Source organism: Ailuropoda melanoleuca, chromosome 1, assembly GCF_002007445.2.
Source record: "Ailuropoda melanoleuca isolate Jingjing chromosome 1, ASM200744v2, whole genome shotgun sequence".
In the NCBI taxonomy this organism is placed as follows: domain Eukaryota; kingdom Metazoa; phylum Chordata; class Mammalia; order Carnivora; family Ursidae; genus Ailuropoda; species Ailuropoda melanoleuca.
Genome location: NC_048218.1, coordinates 159,761,161 through 159,778,394, shown reverse-complemented (window position 1 = coordinate 159,778,394; position 17,234 = coordinate 159,761,161). Strand labels below are relative to the sequence as shown.

At 36.2% G+C, this 17,234-nt stretch overlaps 2 protein-coding genes across 2 annotated transcripts in view; both read right to left on the bottom strand.

The window, feature by feature from the left end:
• The window catches only part of DNAH11 (dynein axonemal heavy chain 11), a 323,435-nt gene extending 315,753 nt beyond the window's left edge, over window positions 1–7,682 (bottom strand). The window contains exons 1-4 of the mRNA XM_034643547.1: window positions 6,265–7,682; window positions 4,917–4,994; window positions 2,191–2,225; window positions 122–268 (exon numbers count right to left, since the gene is read on the bottom strand). The gene's annotated coding sequence lies outside the window, so the exon portion shown is untranslated. The remainder of the gene's footprint in view (window positions 1–121; window positions 269–2,190; window positions 2,226–4,916; window positions 4,995–6,264) is intronic.
• Window positions 7,683–7,811: 129 nt separating this feature from the next.
• SP4 (Sp4 transcription factor) overlaps window positions 7,812–17,234 on the bottom strand; it is an 83,511-nt gene continuing 74,088 nt past the window's right edge. The window contains exon 6 of the mRNA XM_034669015.1: window positions 7,812–11,243. Within this exon, the coding sequence (XP_034524906.1) occupies window positions 10,996–11,243 (248 nt within the window). The 3' untranslated portion in view covers window positions 7,812–10,995. The remainder of the gene's footprint in view (window positions 11,244–17,234) is intronic.

The window sequence follows — 17,234 nt, the reverse complement described above, 5'->3', positions numbered from 1 at the left end:
TCTCATGAGGTTATTGTCAAGATGATGTTGGGGGCAGTAGTCATCTGAATGCTTGACTGGTCTGGAAGATCCACTTCAAGCTCACTTAGGTGGCAGTTGATCAGAGGTCCCAGTTCCTTACCGTGGAGGGCCCCTCCCTAGGGCTCCGTACGACATGGCAGCTGGTATCCTCTGAAGTGAATAATCCAAGGGAAGAACTAAGAAGGAAGCCACAGTAACTTTCTATGTCCCAGTCTTGGAATTCCCACACTGTCACATCCATTTTATTCTGTTCATTAGAAGCAAGTCAAAAAGTCAAGTTCACACTCAATGGGAGGAAATTAAGCTCACTTATCGCAAGAAGGAGTAACAAAGAATTTATGGACATAGTTTTAAAACTAGCACTCCTGGTCACAAGCATGACTGAAAAGTGAGTCACTGGATATGAAGAAACTTTCATTTAGATTTTATTTTTTTAAATAATTTCTACACCCAATGTAGGGCTCGAACTCACAACCCCAAGAACAAGAGTCACATGCTCCACAGACAGAGCCAGGCAGGAGCCCCTCACTGAGGTTCTTAAAGTAAGTACAGAAATGATATATGAGAAAATACCTAAATAGTCTAAAAGAGCTCTTTCATAAGTGTAAAATAAAACTTCTAAGTAATATTAACGGTTGTGTTGTAGTGTTACTGGCAGGGATTTTTTGCGATATATAAATTACTATATATAAAATAACTGATTGTCTCAGATTCAACATATATAGTTAATAGGCTTTTAAAAACTAGTGAAAAAAAAGTTAAGGAAGCCGTCACCTTTGTTGCTGTAACGAACCCTTTCTCTGACTTGCCTTTTAAAATTATTTAAATCATCATAATCCCCAGAAACTCTACCTTACACAAATATTACAGGAAGTTTTTAAGTCAGTCTTACCTTAAGTGAAATGACTTTTCCACTTGCATTCTTTGATTTTTGTGTGTCTTAGTAGAATGCTTATGTAACTGCTTTAGCGTTTTCATAAATTCAGCAATTAAAAGGATAATTTTGGAACTGGGTTTTCTATCCATATATTCAAAGTTCAGAGTATAAACACACTGTCCAGGGCTCACATTCAGCGGTATGGTCACAGTGGTTATTAAGATATTGAAATAATTCCATACCAAGAAGTATATAGGCACTGTGGTTCCTGGTCCCTGTCCTACCATCCCATGACCTCCCCAGGATCCAGCAACTGAAGGAGTACCACCTGGCACCAAGGGGTTGGGTAGTGGGTGTGGTGATGGAGGGACAGGACAGATTCTGGGACCTTCCTCCCAGAACCTTAGTATGTCTAGCATCCTTTCTGACTGATGCATGTTGTGCTGTGACTGTTATAAATACTTTGACTATCAAACCTGTATCTGTGGTAATGAGAACCAATAATTACTTTTATATTTTTGGTTAAGAGGGATGCACTGAACTTGGAACAGGGTAACTCTTAGTTTGATATCTAAATATGTCTGAATTTTGATTGGATGTTGTAGATTCCTGAGAACAGAGCACTGTCCTCTGGATTCACGAGCTGGTTGTAATTTAGGTCAAGTTATAGCTCAGCTACAAAAAATTAAAGCAGGAGGGTTACTTCATGTTTTTACAGATTATAATTATTCTGGAAGTATTCTGAACAAAGCCAGAGTTAAAAAACATCTTATATTTTTCTAAGTAAGAGACATAAGTACTTAAATCATAAATCCAACTAGCATTTCTATTAGAATGCAATGTATAAACTGAAGATGAATATTTTATTTGAATATATTCTTTGGTGATTATCAGCTCTTTTCTCATGCCAGTAATTCCTCAGAGAATTTTTCAAGATCATGGATTCAAAATAAGGATAATATTTAAAAGGAAACAAATATTTTAAAAATATTTTATAAACAAGGTAACACTTCTCCTAAAAATACAGAAAATATATTATATATCTGCAAAATGATCAATTTAATAAAATTCTTTAGGTAGGTTTGCCCATCCCCCCTTCTAATAGATTTTTATCCCTAAGTAATCTCTGTATCCAATGTGGGGCTTGCACCCACAATGTAAGATTCAGAGCTGCATACTCCACTGACTGAGCCAACCAGATGCCCCCTTTTCCTTTTTTTATGTCAAAGTCTACGTTTACAATTTGATGCAAGAATAAAAGTAAAATGAAAGGACTTGGTGGACATACTTACAAAGACTTTTAATACAAATTGGCATCCCCAATGTTCTGAAAAACAAAACCAACAAGAAAACATATGAGGAACTGAGGCTTTTTCCATAGGTCCCAAAACCCATTTCTAGTCATGATTTATTCCATAAAAATGAGGATTAAAATAAGGTTATATATTATCATCAGAATAGGGCTTATTTTTCTCACAATCTTTTTGTCCACATAATTATAGAAAGTGAGAGGAAGCAACTCTAATACAAAAGCACAGTAACTTATAAATTTACTTCTGACTTCTGACTGTATTTAGAAATAGACATGTTTCACCAAACATGCGCGTGCGCACACACACACATATTTCATATATACATATATAAATTTGATGAAGAATAAGCTGATATAAAGAGGGCTTCAAAGATGTCAAACAGTTAAGTTACAGCTATAATCATTTACAGTATTCCTGAACTGAGTTGGAATCTTTTTTCCAGTTAGCTTATTGCCTTTAAATTATTTTCCTCAACAGTGTTTTCCAAAGTTGTTAGGGTGACCAAACTCTTGGAAGCCATGATGCCCTTCACACAGCACCATGAATTACTGATGTATTTAATTCTAGCATAAAATTATACAAGCTAGGAATGATTTTACCAGCAGAAGATATAACCTTTATTATGGCTCCCACATCTCAAAAATAATACTACTATCAATAAAATATTTATTAAACCACATTTCATAGCAAGATAATAAATAACACGATTTGAGCCAAGTGAACCATCTAGAAATGCATGATTCAAAGACAGATGGGTGACTGAGACAACTGCTTACGTTTAATTTCCTCCTCTCCCCTGTAATTTGCTTTTTTCTGATCGTTGCTTCCAGGGTCTGATTTCTTGGCTGACTCTGACTTGAAACCTGTTCATCTTAACTTGGCCCAACATGATCTGAGCCTTGGCTCCTCCCTGATGCAGGCTATTTTAATACACTCCCATCTCTGCCATTGCTAGCCAGCAGGTCCCTAGGATTACGGCAAGAGGATCCTGAGGTACTCTAGAAATCCAGCTGAGGTAAGGATCCAAGGAGACAGGGTTAGTGACGAAAAGAGGAATAGCAACCCTTGTGCCTGAACCTGGCATACAAAAGGTGCTCAATAAAGTACTGGCTGATCAGAAAAAGCATCTCCAAAAGTCAGCTTGGGAATGGAAGGGGCAAGTCAGAATGAAGAACAGGATCTGAAGTCAAGGTAAGACAGTAAGAGGACAAGGCAGAGGAAGTGGAGAGCAGGAACTGGCCCGAGGTGCCCCTGAGCCTGGCAGGACACTAGGCCAGTTTGGACAATTTATTTATTTATATCCTATCTTACTCCACAAAGAATCTGAAGAGCAAAGTAAAAGCAGCTTGGAGCTCATAAATGTAGAGCGTCCCGTTACTCTTTTTCTGAATCAAGTAGTTGTCTAGGATAAGAAAACCTTTGGACAACAAATTGCACATTTTTTTTGTGGCTGTAATTTGGTAGGGAGCCGAAAACACAGAAGTACTTTTGCCCTGTAAGCTCAGATTCATTTTGACTATTTAATAAATATAGGGAATGATTTTAAAAATAGAACATTTTCCATACATGTCCACAAAAAAGGTTATTGAATACATGGGCAGCTGTTTTTGTTTTTCACTAATTGGTTTGCTTCTGTTTGGTTGTCTGCTATCACTTTGGAGGTAGGCAAATTGTAGTTGGAATTAACATTTTTAAAATTAGGAAAAAACTAAGGGTGTCCCAACTCTTAGTTTCAGCTCAGGTCATGGTCTCAGGGTCATGGGATCCAGCCCGGCAGACTCAGTGGGGAGTCTGCTTCTCTCTCTCTCTGCCCCTCCCCCCCGGCTCCCTCTTTTATCTCAAACAAATAAATCTTAAAATTAGGAAAAATGACTTGAAACTTTACTTTGTTTACATTGGGAAAACATGACTATCCTCTAATTTTGATATAGAGCATCCCAAACTAGCATGATCATAAGCAGATAGTTTGAGAAAAATATACAACTCAATCAAGAAATTCCCACTTTTTCCCCTTTCCTTTATGGGGTATTGAGAATTAACTTTTCAATGTATTATTGTCTACTTCTAAAGCTTTTCAGCATTGGTCCAACTGAGCAATATTCCATGTCCCTTCCCCCACCTTTTGGATTAATTTATAATTAACGATAACTTCTACTGAACACTACTGTATCAGGGGCTTGGTAGAGTTATCTTATTTGATCCTTTAACAGACCGGTGAGGTATTATCCCCATTGTGCAAAGGAGGAAAAGAGGATGCAGAATGGCTCGTTTGCCCAAGGCGGTGTGGCTAACAAGCGGCCAAACCAGGAGCGAAGCCCACACTCCTCTGGTTAGCAGTCGGTGCTCTCTGGATCACAGGGCTTTGCCAGGACCAGGGAGATCAACCCACTTCACTGCCAACAAGCCTGGACACTCCGGTGGCAGATTACAGGTCCCGCAGGACGCTGCTGCACTACCGCGTCTTCTCTCTCTCCTGCTGCCTCCTGGCCCCTCTGGACTGTCGTGCTTTCGCCACAGTCCAATCTTAGGACTCCTCCCTCCTGCTGGAGTCCTCTTCCCCCAACTTCTCCTCAGACGCTGATTTGCAAGGCTCTCTTCTTTACTCCGTTTTGCTCCACTTCAGGCAGGCTTTCCTGACTCCCCTAGTCAAAACTGCAGCCGTAGCACTCATCACCTTTACGCTGCTTGTCCTCCCTTGCCCTTACCACTCGGTAACACGTGTGATCTCCAGGAGGGCAGCGATAGGGCTTCTCGTTCTTGGTCTCTGCCACCGGCATTAGTGCCTGGCACAAAGGAGACAATGCGTGTTCAATGACTGGAGACTCAAAATTTAACCTATTAGCCTGTGCTATTAAGTCCTATAATAAATTAATGTCCAGAAATATGGGGGCTAGATTAAAAGGTAGTTTCATGGAAACTGCTGGTACAAATCTTCATATAGCATTCATTTTAGGCCATGCATGTACATTTAGGCCTAACTGAAATTTCTTATGGTTTTTCTTTACGCCTCTTTAAAAACAGAAGTTTTAACTTTTTTAAGAAGTTGTCAGAAAGAGAGGGCAGACAGAGGGAGAAGCAGGCTCCCCACTGAGCAAGGAGCCCAATGCAGGACTTGATCCCAGGACCTTGGGACCATGACTTGAGCTGAAGGCAGCCGACACTTCACTGTGCCACCCAGGGATTCCTGAAGTCTTAACTTCTTAATCCAACCCAAATGTTACCATATATATCTACAATGTTACACATAGCATGTACATTATCTATATATATGTATTTTTTATTAAAATATAGGGAACATCGGGGCACCTGGGTGGCACAGTCAGTTAAGTGTCTGACTCCTGGTTTTGGCTCAGGTCATGACCTCAGAGTTGTGGGACTGAGCCCCAAGTGGGGCTCAGTGAAGTCTGTTTAAGTTTCTTTCTTCCTCTCCCTCTGCCCACCACTGTCCCCCCACCCCGCTCTCTAATAAATAAATAAAAAATATATAGGAAATAAAAAAACCCCTATGGATTATGTTTACATTGAACAAAAATTTTGAACAGTACCAGCTATGCAAGGGGAGTATTATTAATTGGGGGAAGCGCAGCTGTTTCCCTGAGTATTAATTTTTTATTATGGTATTTTGTTTTTACAGAATATTTCACATATAACATTATGTGAAAATCTTGCTTGACTGTCACCCAATTTCCCTGGTTGAATTCACAAGGCAATGTACAATGTCCTTAAGTCTTCAGTATTGGCACTTAATTGTGGGCAGAACAGTGATACATGATTTATCATAAGAATACCTTTTCTGTTTAAAGAGAACAGATTTTTATGTCAGTATGGTCTAATACATGTACTAATTCAAATCCTTATTGTAAACAGTTGCACTATATGTACACACATACATAAATTGCTTTTCTGGGTCAAAGTATTACAAGCAGCATATATATATTTTTTAAATACATGACAACTTGGGACTATCATTAAAATTCTAAAATCTAGTAACCTGATTAATTGGAACATTTTCTGTTCCAAGAGAAAATATCCAGGCATTATCCAAACTATTACCTTAGACAAAAATAGGGGTTTACAAGATCTGTCTTCTTTCCTCTCTTCCCCTCTCCTTCTATTTGTACTTGAGATTACTTGCAGGTATCCAAAAATAAATTATTTCATTGCCACCTGCTACTAGGAGGAACACAGCCGAAGATGCTAATTAGGAAATCTGAAAAGAATGAAAATACATACCTTAAAAATCCTGCTACACAATTACAAATTGGTTGCGTGTAATTAAACAGATATTGCTTGGGCAATAAATACAGTTACCATGATTCAGATGTATTCAAGAATAAATTATTTCACATTTCTTGTACACACCTTGTCTCTGCACCCTTTAAGCACCTGAACTTTTAAATACACGTACTAAACAAATGATACTTTTTCCCTGACTTGAGGTTGTCCTCACCAACAGCACTGGGAACCACACCATATTATAGCACAGTCTTGCTCTTAGCACCACTTCAACTTTCCCACTTATTATCCCAACGATTTCACATCCACAATCTAGGAGAAAGTAAAAAGCACTACTTCCGTGGTCTTTTCTTTCATTGTCTTGTTCATAGTTACGTGGTTGAAATTCTAGAAGTCTCAAGAATCAAACTGGTACTATCATATTAGAAATTTAAAAAACACAATAAAATTTTAATTTTCTGATTTCATTATCACCTCTTTTATGTAGTATCATCCTGAAGCTTCCAAATGTGAATTTCTCTGGTAATTTGATCATCTTTCGTTTTGATAAATTTTTTTGAAAAATTTCTTACTGGTCGTGTTTGGCAGAATAGCATACATTAATTCTCTATTCAGTCATTGTTATGAACACATATTACACTACACTAAGTTGTGACATAAACATACCCTTACCTTAGGGCTTTATAGTACAAGGCAATCTCCCCATACATTATTTAGCTCCTGATTACTACAGATGTAAAAAAAATTCCTTGTGGAGTCTTCTGTCAGTGAGTCCGTGTACTTCCCCTGCCGCCTAACAACTCCAGCCCCTCACGTGGCTGTATCATCTAATCTGGCCTGGGCTTGGAAATCTGATAACTGAAGTTGCTACAATAACGTATTCATTATGGTAGGAAGGTTCTTCATGAGATTTGCTGGGCTCTCCCCTGAGGAAAAGACAACAGCTTTTGCTTACAGATTTTGTGCATTTATGTGGCACACTCTGCTTCTTAGTGTTTCTGTGAGTTTAAATAATATTTTAATTATGTTTTCATTTTTAGCTCTTCCTACAATTTCCTAACATTTATTGCTTAAAAATATTTAAGTTAAAAATGTCCCTAAATCAAATTTTAATTTCCATAAATGTCTACAGCAATGGCTACAAATTAACATGAAATCTGCATTGGTGTTCTTTGGCAGTATGTTCAGAGAAATGGTGACCAGATCTTAACACCAGGAATTATGAAGAGTTGCCAATGCGTTTTCTAGTGAGAAGCATTTACTTCCTAGTGTTTATTGTGATAAGAAGGTTGACGCTTCAAATAATTTATTGCTGCTTTATAGTATACATAATTAAATGAAGAAACATGTTAAACTCAAGGGAATTTTTAATAGTTACTTGCAATTGTTATTGCAGGCAACAACTTGTACATGATTTTATTTCCAAATCCACAAAAAACAAATTTTATACAAATCAGCACTGTAAAAATGTCAATTACAGCCCCAGAGGCTTTGCTGGCAGAATAATTGTCTAAATTCTAGGATATGGGAAACAGGTTTTTTCTGGATTCATCTTTTTTTTTTCATTTTCTTTTTTTTTTTACAAAAAAAATTTACAAGTGAAATGTTACTACAAAACTTTTTATAAGGAATTTTTGTAAAACATTTACATTTTACCATCAACTATTTCTGTTTTAAAATCATTATGTAGATTTAATACCCTATGCTGCACATCAATTTATGTGGGATGACAACTTAGTGACATGCATAAAAAAACACCACAAGGCATTAAAATGAAGACTTAAATACAAATATTGTTGCAATAAAACAGTTATAAAATTGAAAAATAGGACCTAAACATCATGCTTATCTAAGTTTGACAAATTAACTTTTTCTCCTAGATTACACACTTTTATTACTGCTCTCATGAGAGTGTGATAAATAATGACTTAACATCAAGTTCTAATGTAATCAGCAACACATACACAAACCTAACCAAAGAAAGTATACTGTAAGAAAAAACTATTCTAACACTGGAGTTCTACCATGATAAATACATAGCTTTGCACTGATAATTACAATAAAGAAAAGTTTTGCAACGGTGGCAAAGGGAATGAACAGTGAAATGCCATTAAATATGACTCTACTGCACATCTGTGCCCTATTACTTATAACAGCTATATCCCACTGAGTCAAATAAAGGACATTGAAATTTACGATTCTTATAAGACAGAAAAGTGGATTCAGAATGGTATGCAGAACAGACTGTCAAAATATTTCTAATTTCAGTGGTGAAATGTGCACCTGCTAACACAAATTAATATATTTTAGATGCTATAAAGCTATCCAGATTCAGTTTGTTAAATTTATAATAGGCCTCATTATTGATTAAAAAATAACTTCCATTTTTGATGAGCATACAGAGGTATGCATTAAAACTGGTTCACGGAATAATGGTGCAGAGAGCTCATACTTGGTATTAACAACAACAGAAAGTGTCACTTTGAGGAAACATGATTCAAACATTAGGAAAGTTTCTTTGCATAAAAAAATTTATAGCACTGATTGTGTAGCATAATGATAGATAAAATATATATTTGATGTTTCAGCTCCTATATAATAAAATTAAAATTAACACTACCAAATGCTCCTCTGTACCAAACAAAACAACAAACTGATTCTGATGTTTTAAAGCCAGATACATCAGTTGTTAAGAGTACATTAAATAAAATATACAAAACAATTTACAAAATCCAACTAAAATTTAAAGACTTTGTTACAAGTCTACAAAAGCTTTAAGAAACTTGAAATTTATAACCACAGTGTAAAAATTTTTTTCCTTTAATCTCAAAGCTTTTTTATACAAACTGAAAGCACAAAAGACCTTCAGTTTTATATAACGCTACAAAGGGCTGGCCTAAAGTGTACATAGTGTAAACAGTGATCATTACAGTATTTCTCCTTCATCAAAAATACAAGAAACATCACAATTTTGGAAGAGAATTCTCATGAGTAGTACTTCTCCTGAAATAATAGAGAATGCACAAGAAAACACGTACCTTTATTCAAACGGTCCCCAAATTAATAATATTAATAAACCAGGCAGTTAAAGATTTTAGTTTTCAAATGGTCAATTCCAATTCCATTATGCTTCCATGTAAATACATTTTCAAAGTAAGAGATATCTTACTAATACTTAAGCTATCGGTATAATCCAAATTTTTTTCACAAGACTTTTGGCCATCTTTCCTATAAGATCCTTGCATAAACAATAAAATACAATTTTTTCCTTTAGTCATTTATTTGAACACTATTCTGATTTTTAAAAAATAACTTGCTTCATAATATCACATTGTTATATATTTGTTAGGCTGTCTTCTTAGGGAAAATTTAGTTATCGGCATAACATAAAGACACTTCTATGTTATAAATTCATAACCAGCCTTCTAACACAGTTCTAGAAATAAATGAGATTGGCTAAATTTTAGTAGAGAGGAAAACGGAAATTGTAATGTAGTTAAAAGATAATTTTCTGCTGGCCTTAAAAAAAAGGTGTGATAATTCCTTCTTTGGCTACCAAGTCAAAGCATAAAGAATTCTGCACATTGTCAACATAACTCATATTTACAGAATATGAAACTACAGAATGATTTATACTCTATGCAAATATTTCCAATATAAACATTTAAAATGAATTTTGTGGTTCAACCTAGGGTTAGGAATATAATCAATCCTAACTTCAAAACCTTACATGTTAAGTTGCCTCATTTTATTTTTCTGAAGCTATTATGAGTTTTGTTTTAACCACCCTCCCCACCCCAGTGTTTTCCTAAGGTTTCAATCTACACTTTAACCTAAAGTTTAGTTCTAAGTTCCTCTTGTGTCTCCAAGTGGAGACAGTAATTGGACTTCCCTGATTGTCTGCACACACACTACTATAATGTAGTGGTGGTAAAGATCTGAGCTGCATCTCAGATTACTTTTTTGGAACTTACCTAATTCAACTTTTGAAGAATTTCTAACATTTAGAAAAGACGGCCAAAACTATTTTCAGTTGATTTTCCAAAAACAAGCTAAGGAAATAAAGTATTATCCCTATCATCAGTTAATTATCTGTTTTCTGTGCTATAGGAAAAAAAAAAACAAAAAAACCAACCCTACATAAAATTATTACTGACTGAATTTGTAACAAAGCACTTCCAAAAAAAAAAAACCAAGTCCAATTAAGGTCCAGCCTGCAAACTACTGAGGTCTGTCTTTTTAAACATGTTAACACATGATGTTAAGGAGGGGGAAGATTCAGTTTAAGGATTATGTGATCTATACCCAAATAACTACAACTTATAGTATGGAGGAAATACTTTTCTGTTTCCAGTACATCAGTTTGCTTTTAGTATTTTTAAAAATTCAACACTTCACGTGTTGACCCAAAATCTTGGAATACTTAAAGAAGCCAAGAATGAAAACATGATTTCCTACTCTGCAATCCACTTGACCAGCCCATTTCCAGATTTTCAAAGGTGTGTAAACTTAAGTGCAGCACTAGAGGTCTCTGTTATAAATAACTTTTCAGAATTCTTCCATGTTGGTTGAAACATTGGGAGTTGCTGGGTTTGAATCTTGAGAAATGGCTGCAACTGTGACAATTCTTGGGGAGCCAAGCACCTCTGTAACAGATGAGTCCAGTTCTCCCGAGGTAACAATGGCAAGAGCTGTCCCACCACCTTTCTTATTCTGGTGCGTTTTGACATGTTTGGAGAGATGATCACTCCGCATAAACCTTTTGGAACATTCTGGGCATTCAAATCTCTTTTCACCTAAACAAACAAACAAAAAAATAGTAAATGAAGTCATACACATTTTATTTAAATGAAATTATAATTTTAAATATTTTCTCTTCAGATCATACTATACTTTTGTTTAACTTTTGACTAGTTGCAAAATACTTTGTTTTTATTTTAAAATGCCATCAAATAGGGGCACCTGAGTGGCACATTTAAGCATCCACTGTCGGTTTTGGCTCAGGTCATGATCTCAAGAGTTGTGAGATCAAGTCCCTGTGTTCGGCTCTGCGCTCAGCACGGAGTCTGTTTAAGTTTCTCTCTCCCTCTCCTCATTCTGCTCCCTGCTCTCTCTCAATAAATAAATGCTATCAAACAAGCAGTGCAGTACAGGAGGAAGAGCATGTGACTGGAAATGAATGACCTGAGTTAAAGTCCTGATTCTTCTAAGGCCTAGAAATAAAAGCTGGAGCAAGTTAAGTAACCACTCAGTTTCCCCATCTACGAAATAAGAGGATTTCTTATTTTTTTTTTTTTTAGATTTTATTTATTCATTTGACAGAGACAGAGACAGACAGCGAGAGAGGGAACACAAGCAGGGGGAGTGGGAGAGGAAGAAGCAGGCTCACAGCAGAGGAGCCTGATGTGGGACTTGATCCCATAATGCCGGAATCACGCCCTGAGCCGAAGGCAGACGCTTAACCGCTGTGCCACCCAGGCGCCCCATAACAGATGATCCCAAAAATCTCTTCCAGGTCTAACAATATATAATGTTCAAGGTTTATGTCCACTCTTCCTTAAAAACCACTGTCTCCATTTCAATTATAATGCTTAGTGGCATAAACTATCTTAGAACTACTTAAAATAAAATCAGTTAATAATTTAATACTGAACTGAGTTTCTTCACAAGGCAAAAATGAGTCAGGCAAATACTCCATTTCAGATTTAATAGTTTTGAGGTCTCACAGAATAAGGCTGTTAGGTTCTTGTATACAAAGTGATCCTTAAATATGCTCTCCTTAAGATGTAAGATAGTTCCACTGGAACTACTGCGGTATTTTGGAATAAAAACTAAATGCTAACTAAAAAGAAAATAAGCATTTCACTTCTGTGTATAACAGGCAGAGTGCACAGAAGTTTGGTTAAGTGGTATATCATCATGTTCACAACGGATCAACTATTAGCGTTAGTCCTTCCCTCTAGAAAATGTTACTTAAGGGAAAGAAATGTTTTCCAAGTCTGAAACTAGAATTTGAATCTTAAGAAAATTCAGCTTGGCTGACTTCTTTCCTTAGCCCTGCATTTGACTTATCAGTAGAAAATCTATAGTAGAAAATCTTTGTCCATATCAGATAATCCCCCTCTTCTTTGGGTTTGCTTTTATTTTTTAAAAAATTACACTGACAGTATTTCATTAAACTTTTCTCTTTCAGTCTTGGCTTAGGCAAAATTCTCAAAAACATTTGCATTTTCTTTTTCTTTTTTTTTTTTTTAAGATTTTTATTTATTTATTCGACAGAGCTAGAGACAGCCAGTGAGAGAGGGAACACAAGCAGGGGGAGTGGGAGAGGAAGAAGCAGGCCCATAGTGGAAGAGCCTGATGTGGGGCTCGATCCCACAACGCCAGGACCACGCCCTGAGCCGAAGGCAGACGCCCAACTGCTGTGCCACCCAGGCGCCCCAACATTTGCATTTTCCGAATGCTGATACGTAGACAAGGGCAAAAAGAGATTAAATGCGGGTTTAAGATTATGATCAATCTTGAATTCCTCCAACCTTTCAAGTCTCCCATTTTATTTCAAAAGAAAAATTCACAGCTTACAAATTTTAAAGCTAAAAGAAATCTTAAAAGATCTTATTTTACATTTTTCATTTTATAAATGAGTAAGCTGAGGCTCAGAAATTAATCTTCTTGGGAATCATACAACTTATTAATATCACAGTGGGATTCAAGGCACTGTAAGTCTGGTTTGGGGTTTTTATGCTAATCATCGAAGTGCAATTAGAGACCTTTCTTTTATAGCAACAATGGCCAAGAAAAATCAGAAAAAAATCAGGCAGTGATGGCTCGAAGACACAAGATCATTTAGTAAGCACTGAATCAAATGGGTGATCAACCCGTGCATAGTAGCTGTTTATTAAGTCTTCATTAGCTGTGATGTTCATGAACTCAACCATTTTGAACAAATATTTGTACAACATCTACAATGTACCAGTGACTAGTGATACAAAAAAGAACAAGTGAGAGTCTGATACTTTAAGAAGATTCTATTATCTTGAGATAGTCATTTGCAACCATGTGGCGCTATCAGTATCAATTAAGAAATTCAAGTCCCAGCCACTCTAGTAGCAAATTGTATGGGACATCATGGTGACATGGTTTTTAAGTGGACTTTTTAGTCTGTCTACTCCTAACTAATGTGGGTGTCAATTAATTTTAAGCAATAAAAGTTGGCTAGAATCACAAATTAAATTACGTTGCACAATTAAACTAACATTAGGGAAATGACACTGCAGCTTGCTACCCTTTTCCACAAAGAAATGTGTTTTCTATAGTGCCAGACAACTTCTAAATTTCTTACTGTTAGCAAACATTATCGTTATACTTTATCTCAAGGAGGTCAGAGTTCTTATACTAGTAGACTACAGTATCTTCCTTTTATTTACAATTATCTTAATTATTTTATAATTATTCTCAGGAGGTTAATACTTCTGCAATTAGTATAACTAATTATTGAAACTTGATTTTAGTTACTTATGACAAGCAGGAATGGCCCCCAAAGATGTCCATGCCCTCCCTAATCCTTGGAATTTTTGAATATGTTTTATTACATAGCAAAAAGAATGTAACCAAGATTATAGATGTTAATACAGAGAGATTATTCTGATTTACCTGAGTGGGCCCAATCTAATCACATGAGCTCTTAAAAGCTGAGTTTTCTTCAGCTGGAGTCAGAGTTGCAGCAGGAAAAATCAGAGAGATTAGACTTGAAAGGGACTTGACCTGCTATTGCTGGGAAGGTCCCACTTGGAGAATATGACAAAGAATATGGACGGCTTCCAGGAGCAAACAACAGCCCCCAGCTGAAAGCCAGCAAGGAAACGGGGACCTGTGTCCTACAACAGCAAAAACAATTTGGTTGACAGTGTCGATGAGTTTGGAAGCAAATTCTCTCCTAGAGCCTTTGATAAGGAATAGCCCTGCTTACACCTTGATTCTGCCTTTGTAAGATGCTAAGTGGATGACCCAGGCCAAACCTACTCAGATTTCTGACTTAAAGAAATTGTTACAATAAATGTGTGTTCTTTTAAGGTGTTAAATTTGAGATAGTTTGTTACGGCACCAATAGAAAACTAAGAGTTATAGAAGCTATAATCTTGAAAAAATTAAGGCCTAATAAGGAAATAAATGATAACTGAACTATTACATGATCCAAAATCTGTGAAGTATCTTCATTACAAGTATCCAAAGCATGTCAAGGACAAATCCCAAATTTAATTCTGGTTTAATAAACTGAGTATAGAAAAAAGAACTGCTTGGGGTACCTGGGGGGGCACAGTCGGTTAAGCAGCTGACCCTTGGTTTCAGTTCAAGTCATGATCCCAGGGTTGTGGGATTGAGCCCCAAGTCAGGCTCTGTACTCAGAGCGGAGTCGGCTTGAGATTCTCTCTCCCTCTCCCTCTGTCCCTCCCACTCACACTCTCTCTCCCTCCCTCCCACTCATGCTCTGTCTCCCTCTCTTAAATAATAAATAAATCTTAAAAAAAAGAAAAAAGAATTACTACTTTGACCTAAGTTATTAGAGAATGCCACTTTATACTACATGATTGTTAAAATATAGTAAGTAGTCTTTTAAAAGGACTTAAATAGAAGATTCATATTTAGAAACTACATTAGATTACTTCCTAGCATATTACAAGTAATTTCTCTCAAAAAAGCTGCTGAGATTTTCAATGGAATCACAGATTTGAAGAAATGCAATAAATCAGATCTTTTAAGCTTTATTTATCTGAAGTACCATCAAGAGCCAACTATCTTGATGTCAGTTTTGCCTGTAATCTGGTTTACAACATGTTGCCCTCAAATCAAGCTAATACAATGTACAAAACATACTTTATGAATTAATGTTATTTCTGTTTGTCATGATAACATATTTACAAATTAAAGTTAATTTTTAACATTTATATTTATAAAGTAAAATTTACAAATTAAAATTAATTTCAGGAGCAAACGAAGTGACTGTATTAGTTTCCCCGGGCTTTTGTAAGAAAGTAACACAAACTGGGTGGCTTCAAACAATAGATATTTATTCTCTCACAGTTCTGGATGCTTAGATGTCCAAAATGAAGGTGTCAGTGGGACAATGCTCCCACCAAAGAGTCTAAGAAGCTTCCCATGCCTCATCCTAGCTTTGGTGACTTCTGGCCATCCTTGGCACTCAGTGGCTTGCAGCAGCATCTCTCCAATCTCTGCCTCTGTCCTCACATGGCCTTTCCCCCTGTGTCTCTGTGTCTGTTTCCCTTCTTACAAAGCCGTAAGTCATTGGATTTAGGCCCCACTAGGTCCTAAATCTTAGGCACTAGGCATGGTATGACCTCATCTTTAATTTAATCTGCAAAAAAACCTATTTTCATATAAAGTCGTAGTCACCACGGATTAGGACTTGAACATCTCTAAAAGACACAATTCAACTCACTACAGGGACACTTTTAAATGTCTAAATTTGTTATAGCTAAATAAAAAACACACCCCTTGGCTCATGAATAACTTTCACCAAATATTCATTTGTAGCACATACAGTTGACCTTGGAACAACAAGGGGTTAGAAGCACTGACCGCCCCCTCCCATACCTGCACAGATGAAAATTTGTGTGTAACTTTTCACTACCCCAAAACTTAATTACTAATAGCCTACTGTTGACTGGAACCCTTACCAATTGCACAGTCAATTAATACGTATTTTGTGTTATATATATTATATACTGTATTGTAATAATAAAGTATATTAGAGAAAAGAAAACATTACTAAGAAAATCATACGGAAGAGAAAATGCATTTGCAGTGCTTTAGAGTATTTAAAAACATCAAATCCACATATTAGTGGACCTGACAGTCCAACCCTGTGCTATTCAGGGGTCAACTATATATGATTTTTTAGTAACAGTAACTTTTATAACCCACATTAAAGAAGTAATTTTTTGATTTAAGAAGCCTAGTTAATCAAACTGGGAGGCTTGTTGGATCCCTTAGATCCTCCCCCTCCAACACCTTCAACTTATTAGTCCCTCCTGGATACTCTTTTTTTACCTACTCAACCTAGAATATCTAAGTGAATCTTTTCATGAGTACCTCAATTCTACCTTTACCTGTGGATAAAAGTAAATTAAAAGGGGGAGCAATGATAATGTCCAAGAGGTCACACGGCTTAAATTTTCTTGAAGTAGAAGAACTGGGAGTAAAGGGAGGTTGAGTGGGAAGGGCAATGGAAGTGAGTCTTAAATGTTTTCAAGTAATCTCTGCCCAACACAAGGCTCAAACTTACAACCCCGAGATCAAGAGTCACACACTCCACCAATTGAGCCAGCCAGGTGCCCCAACAAGATTTAGGTAATTATTAAAATAATGAGGAATCTCACAAAAAAAATAGGAATGAAATGGTATTCTGATTGATGGGCTGATATTTGAGACTATGACTTTATAGGTACATCAATTTGCATAATGAGTAATTTTTCATTTTCTTCTTCAGCAATTATCTATTTGAATATAGAAATCATTTGATCAATTTTATCACAAATGCTTTTTTAAAGCAATCTTATCTACTCCAATACTTTTAACTATGACCTATAAATGGATAATGGCATCAAGATCCAGATTCCTAAATCCAACTGTGAATTCCACATCTCTTAGATGTGCCATACCCATCATTCAACATGTCACAAACAAAATTCATCACTGTTTATTAAAGAAAAATGGCTGAATCTTGATTAGAACAGCAAATTTTATGGTATTTTAACTTTCCCAATTCT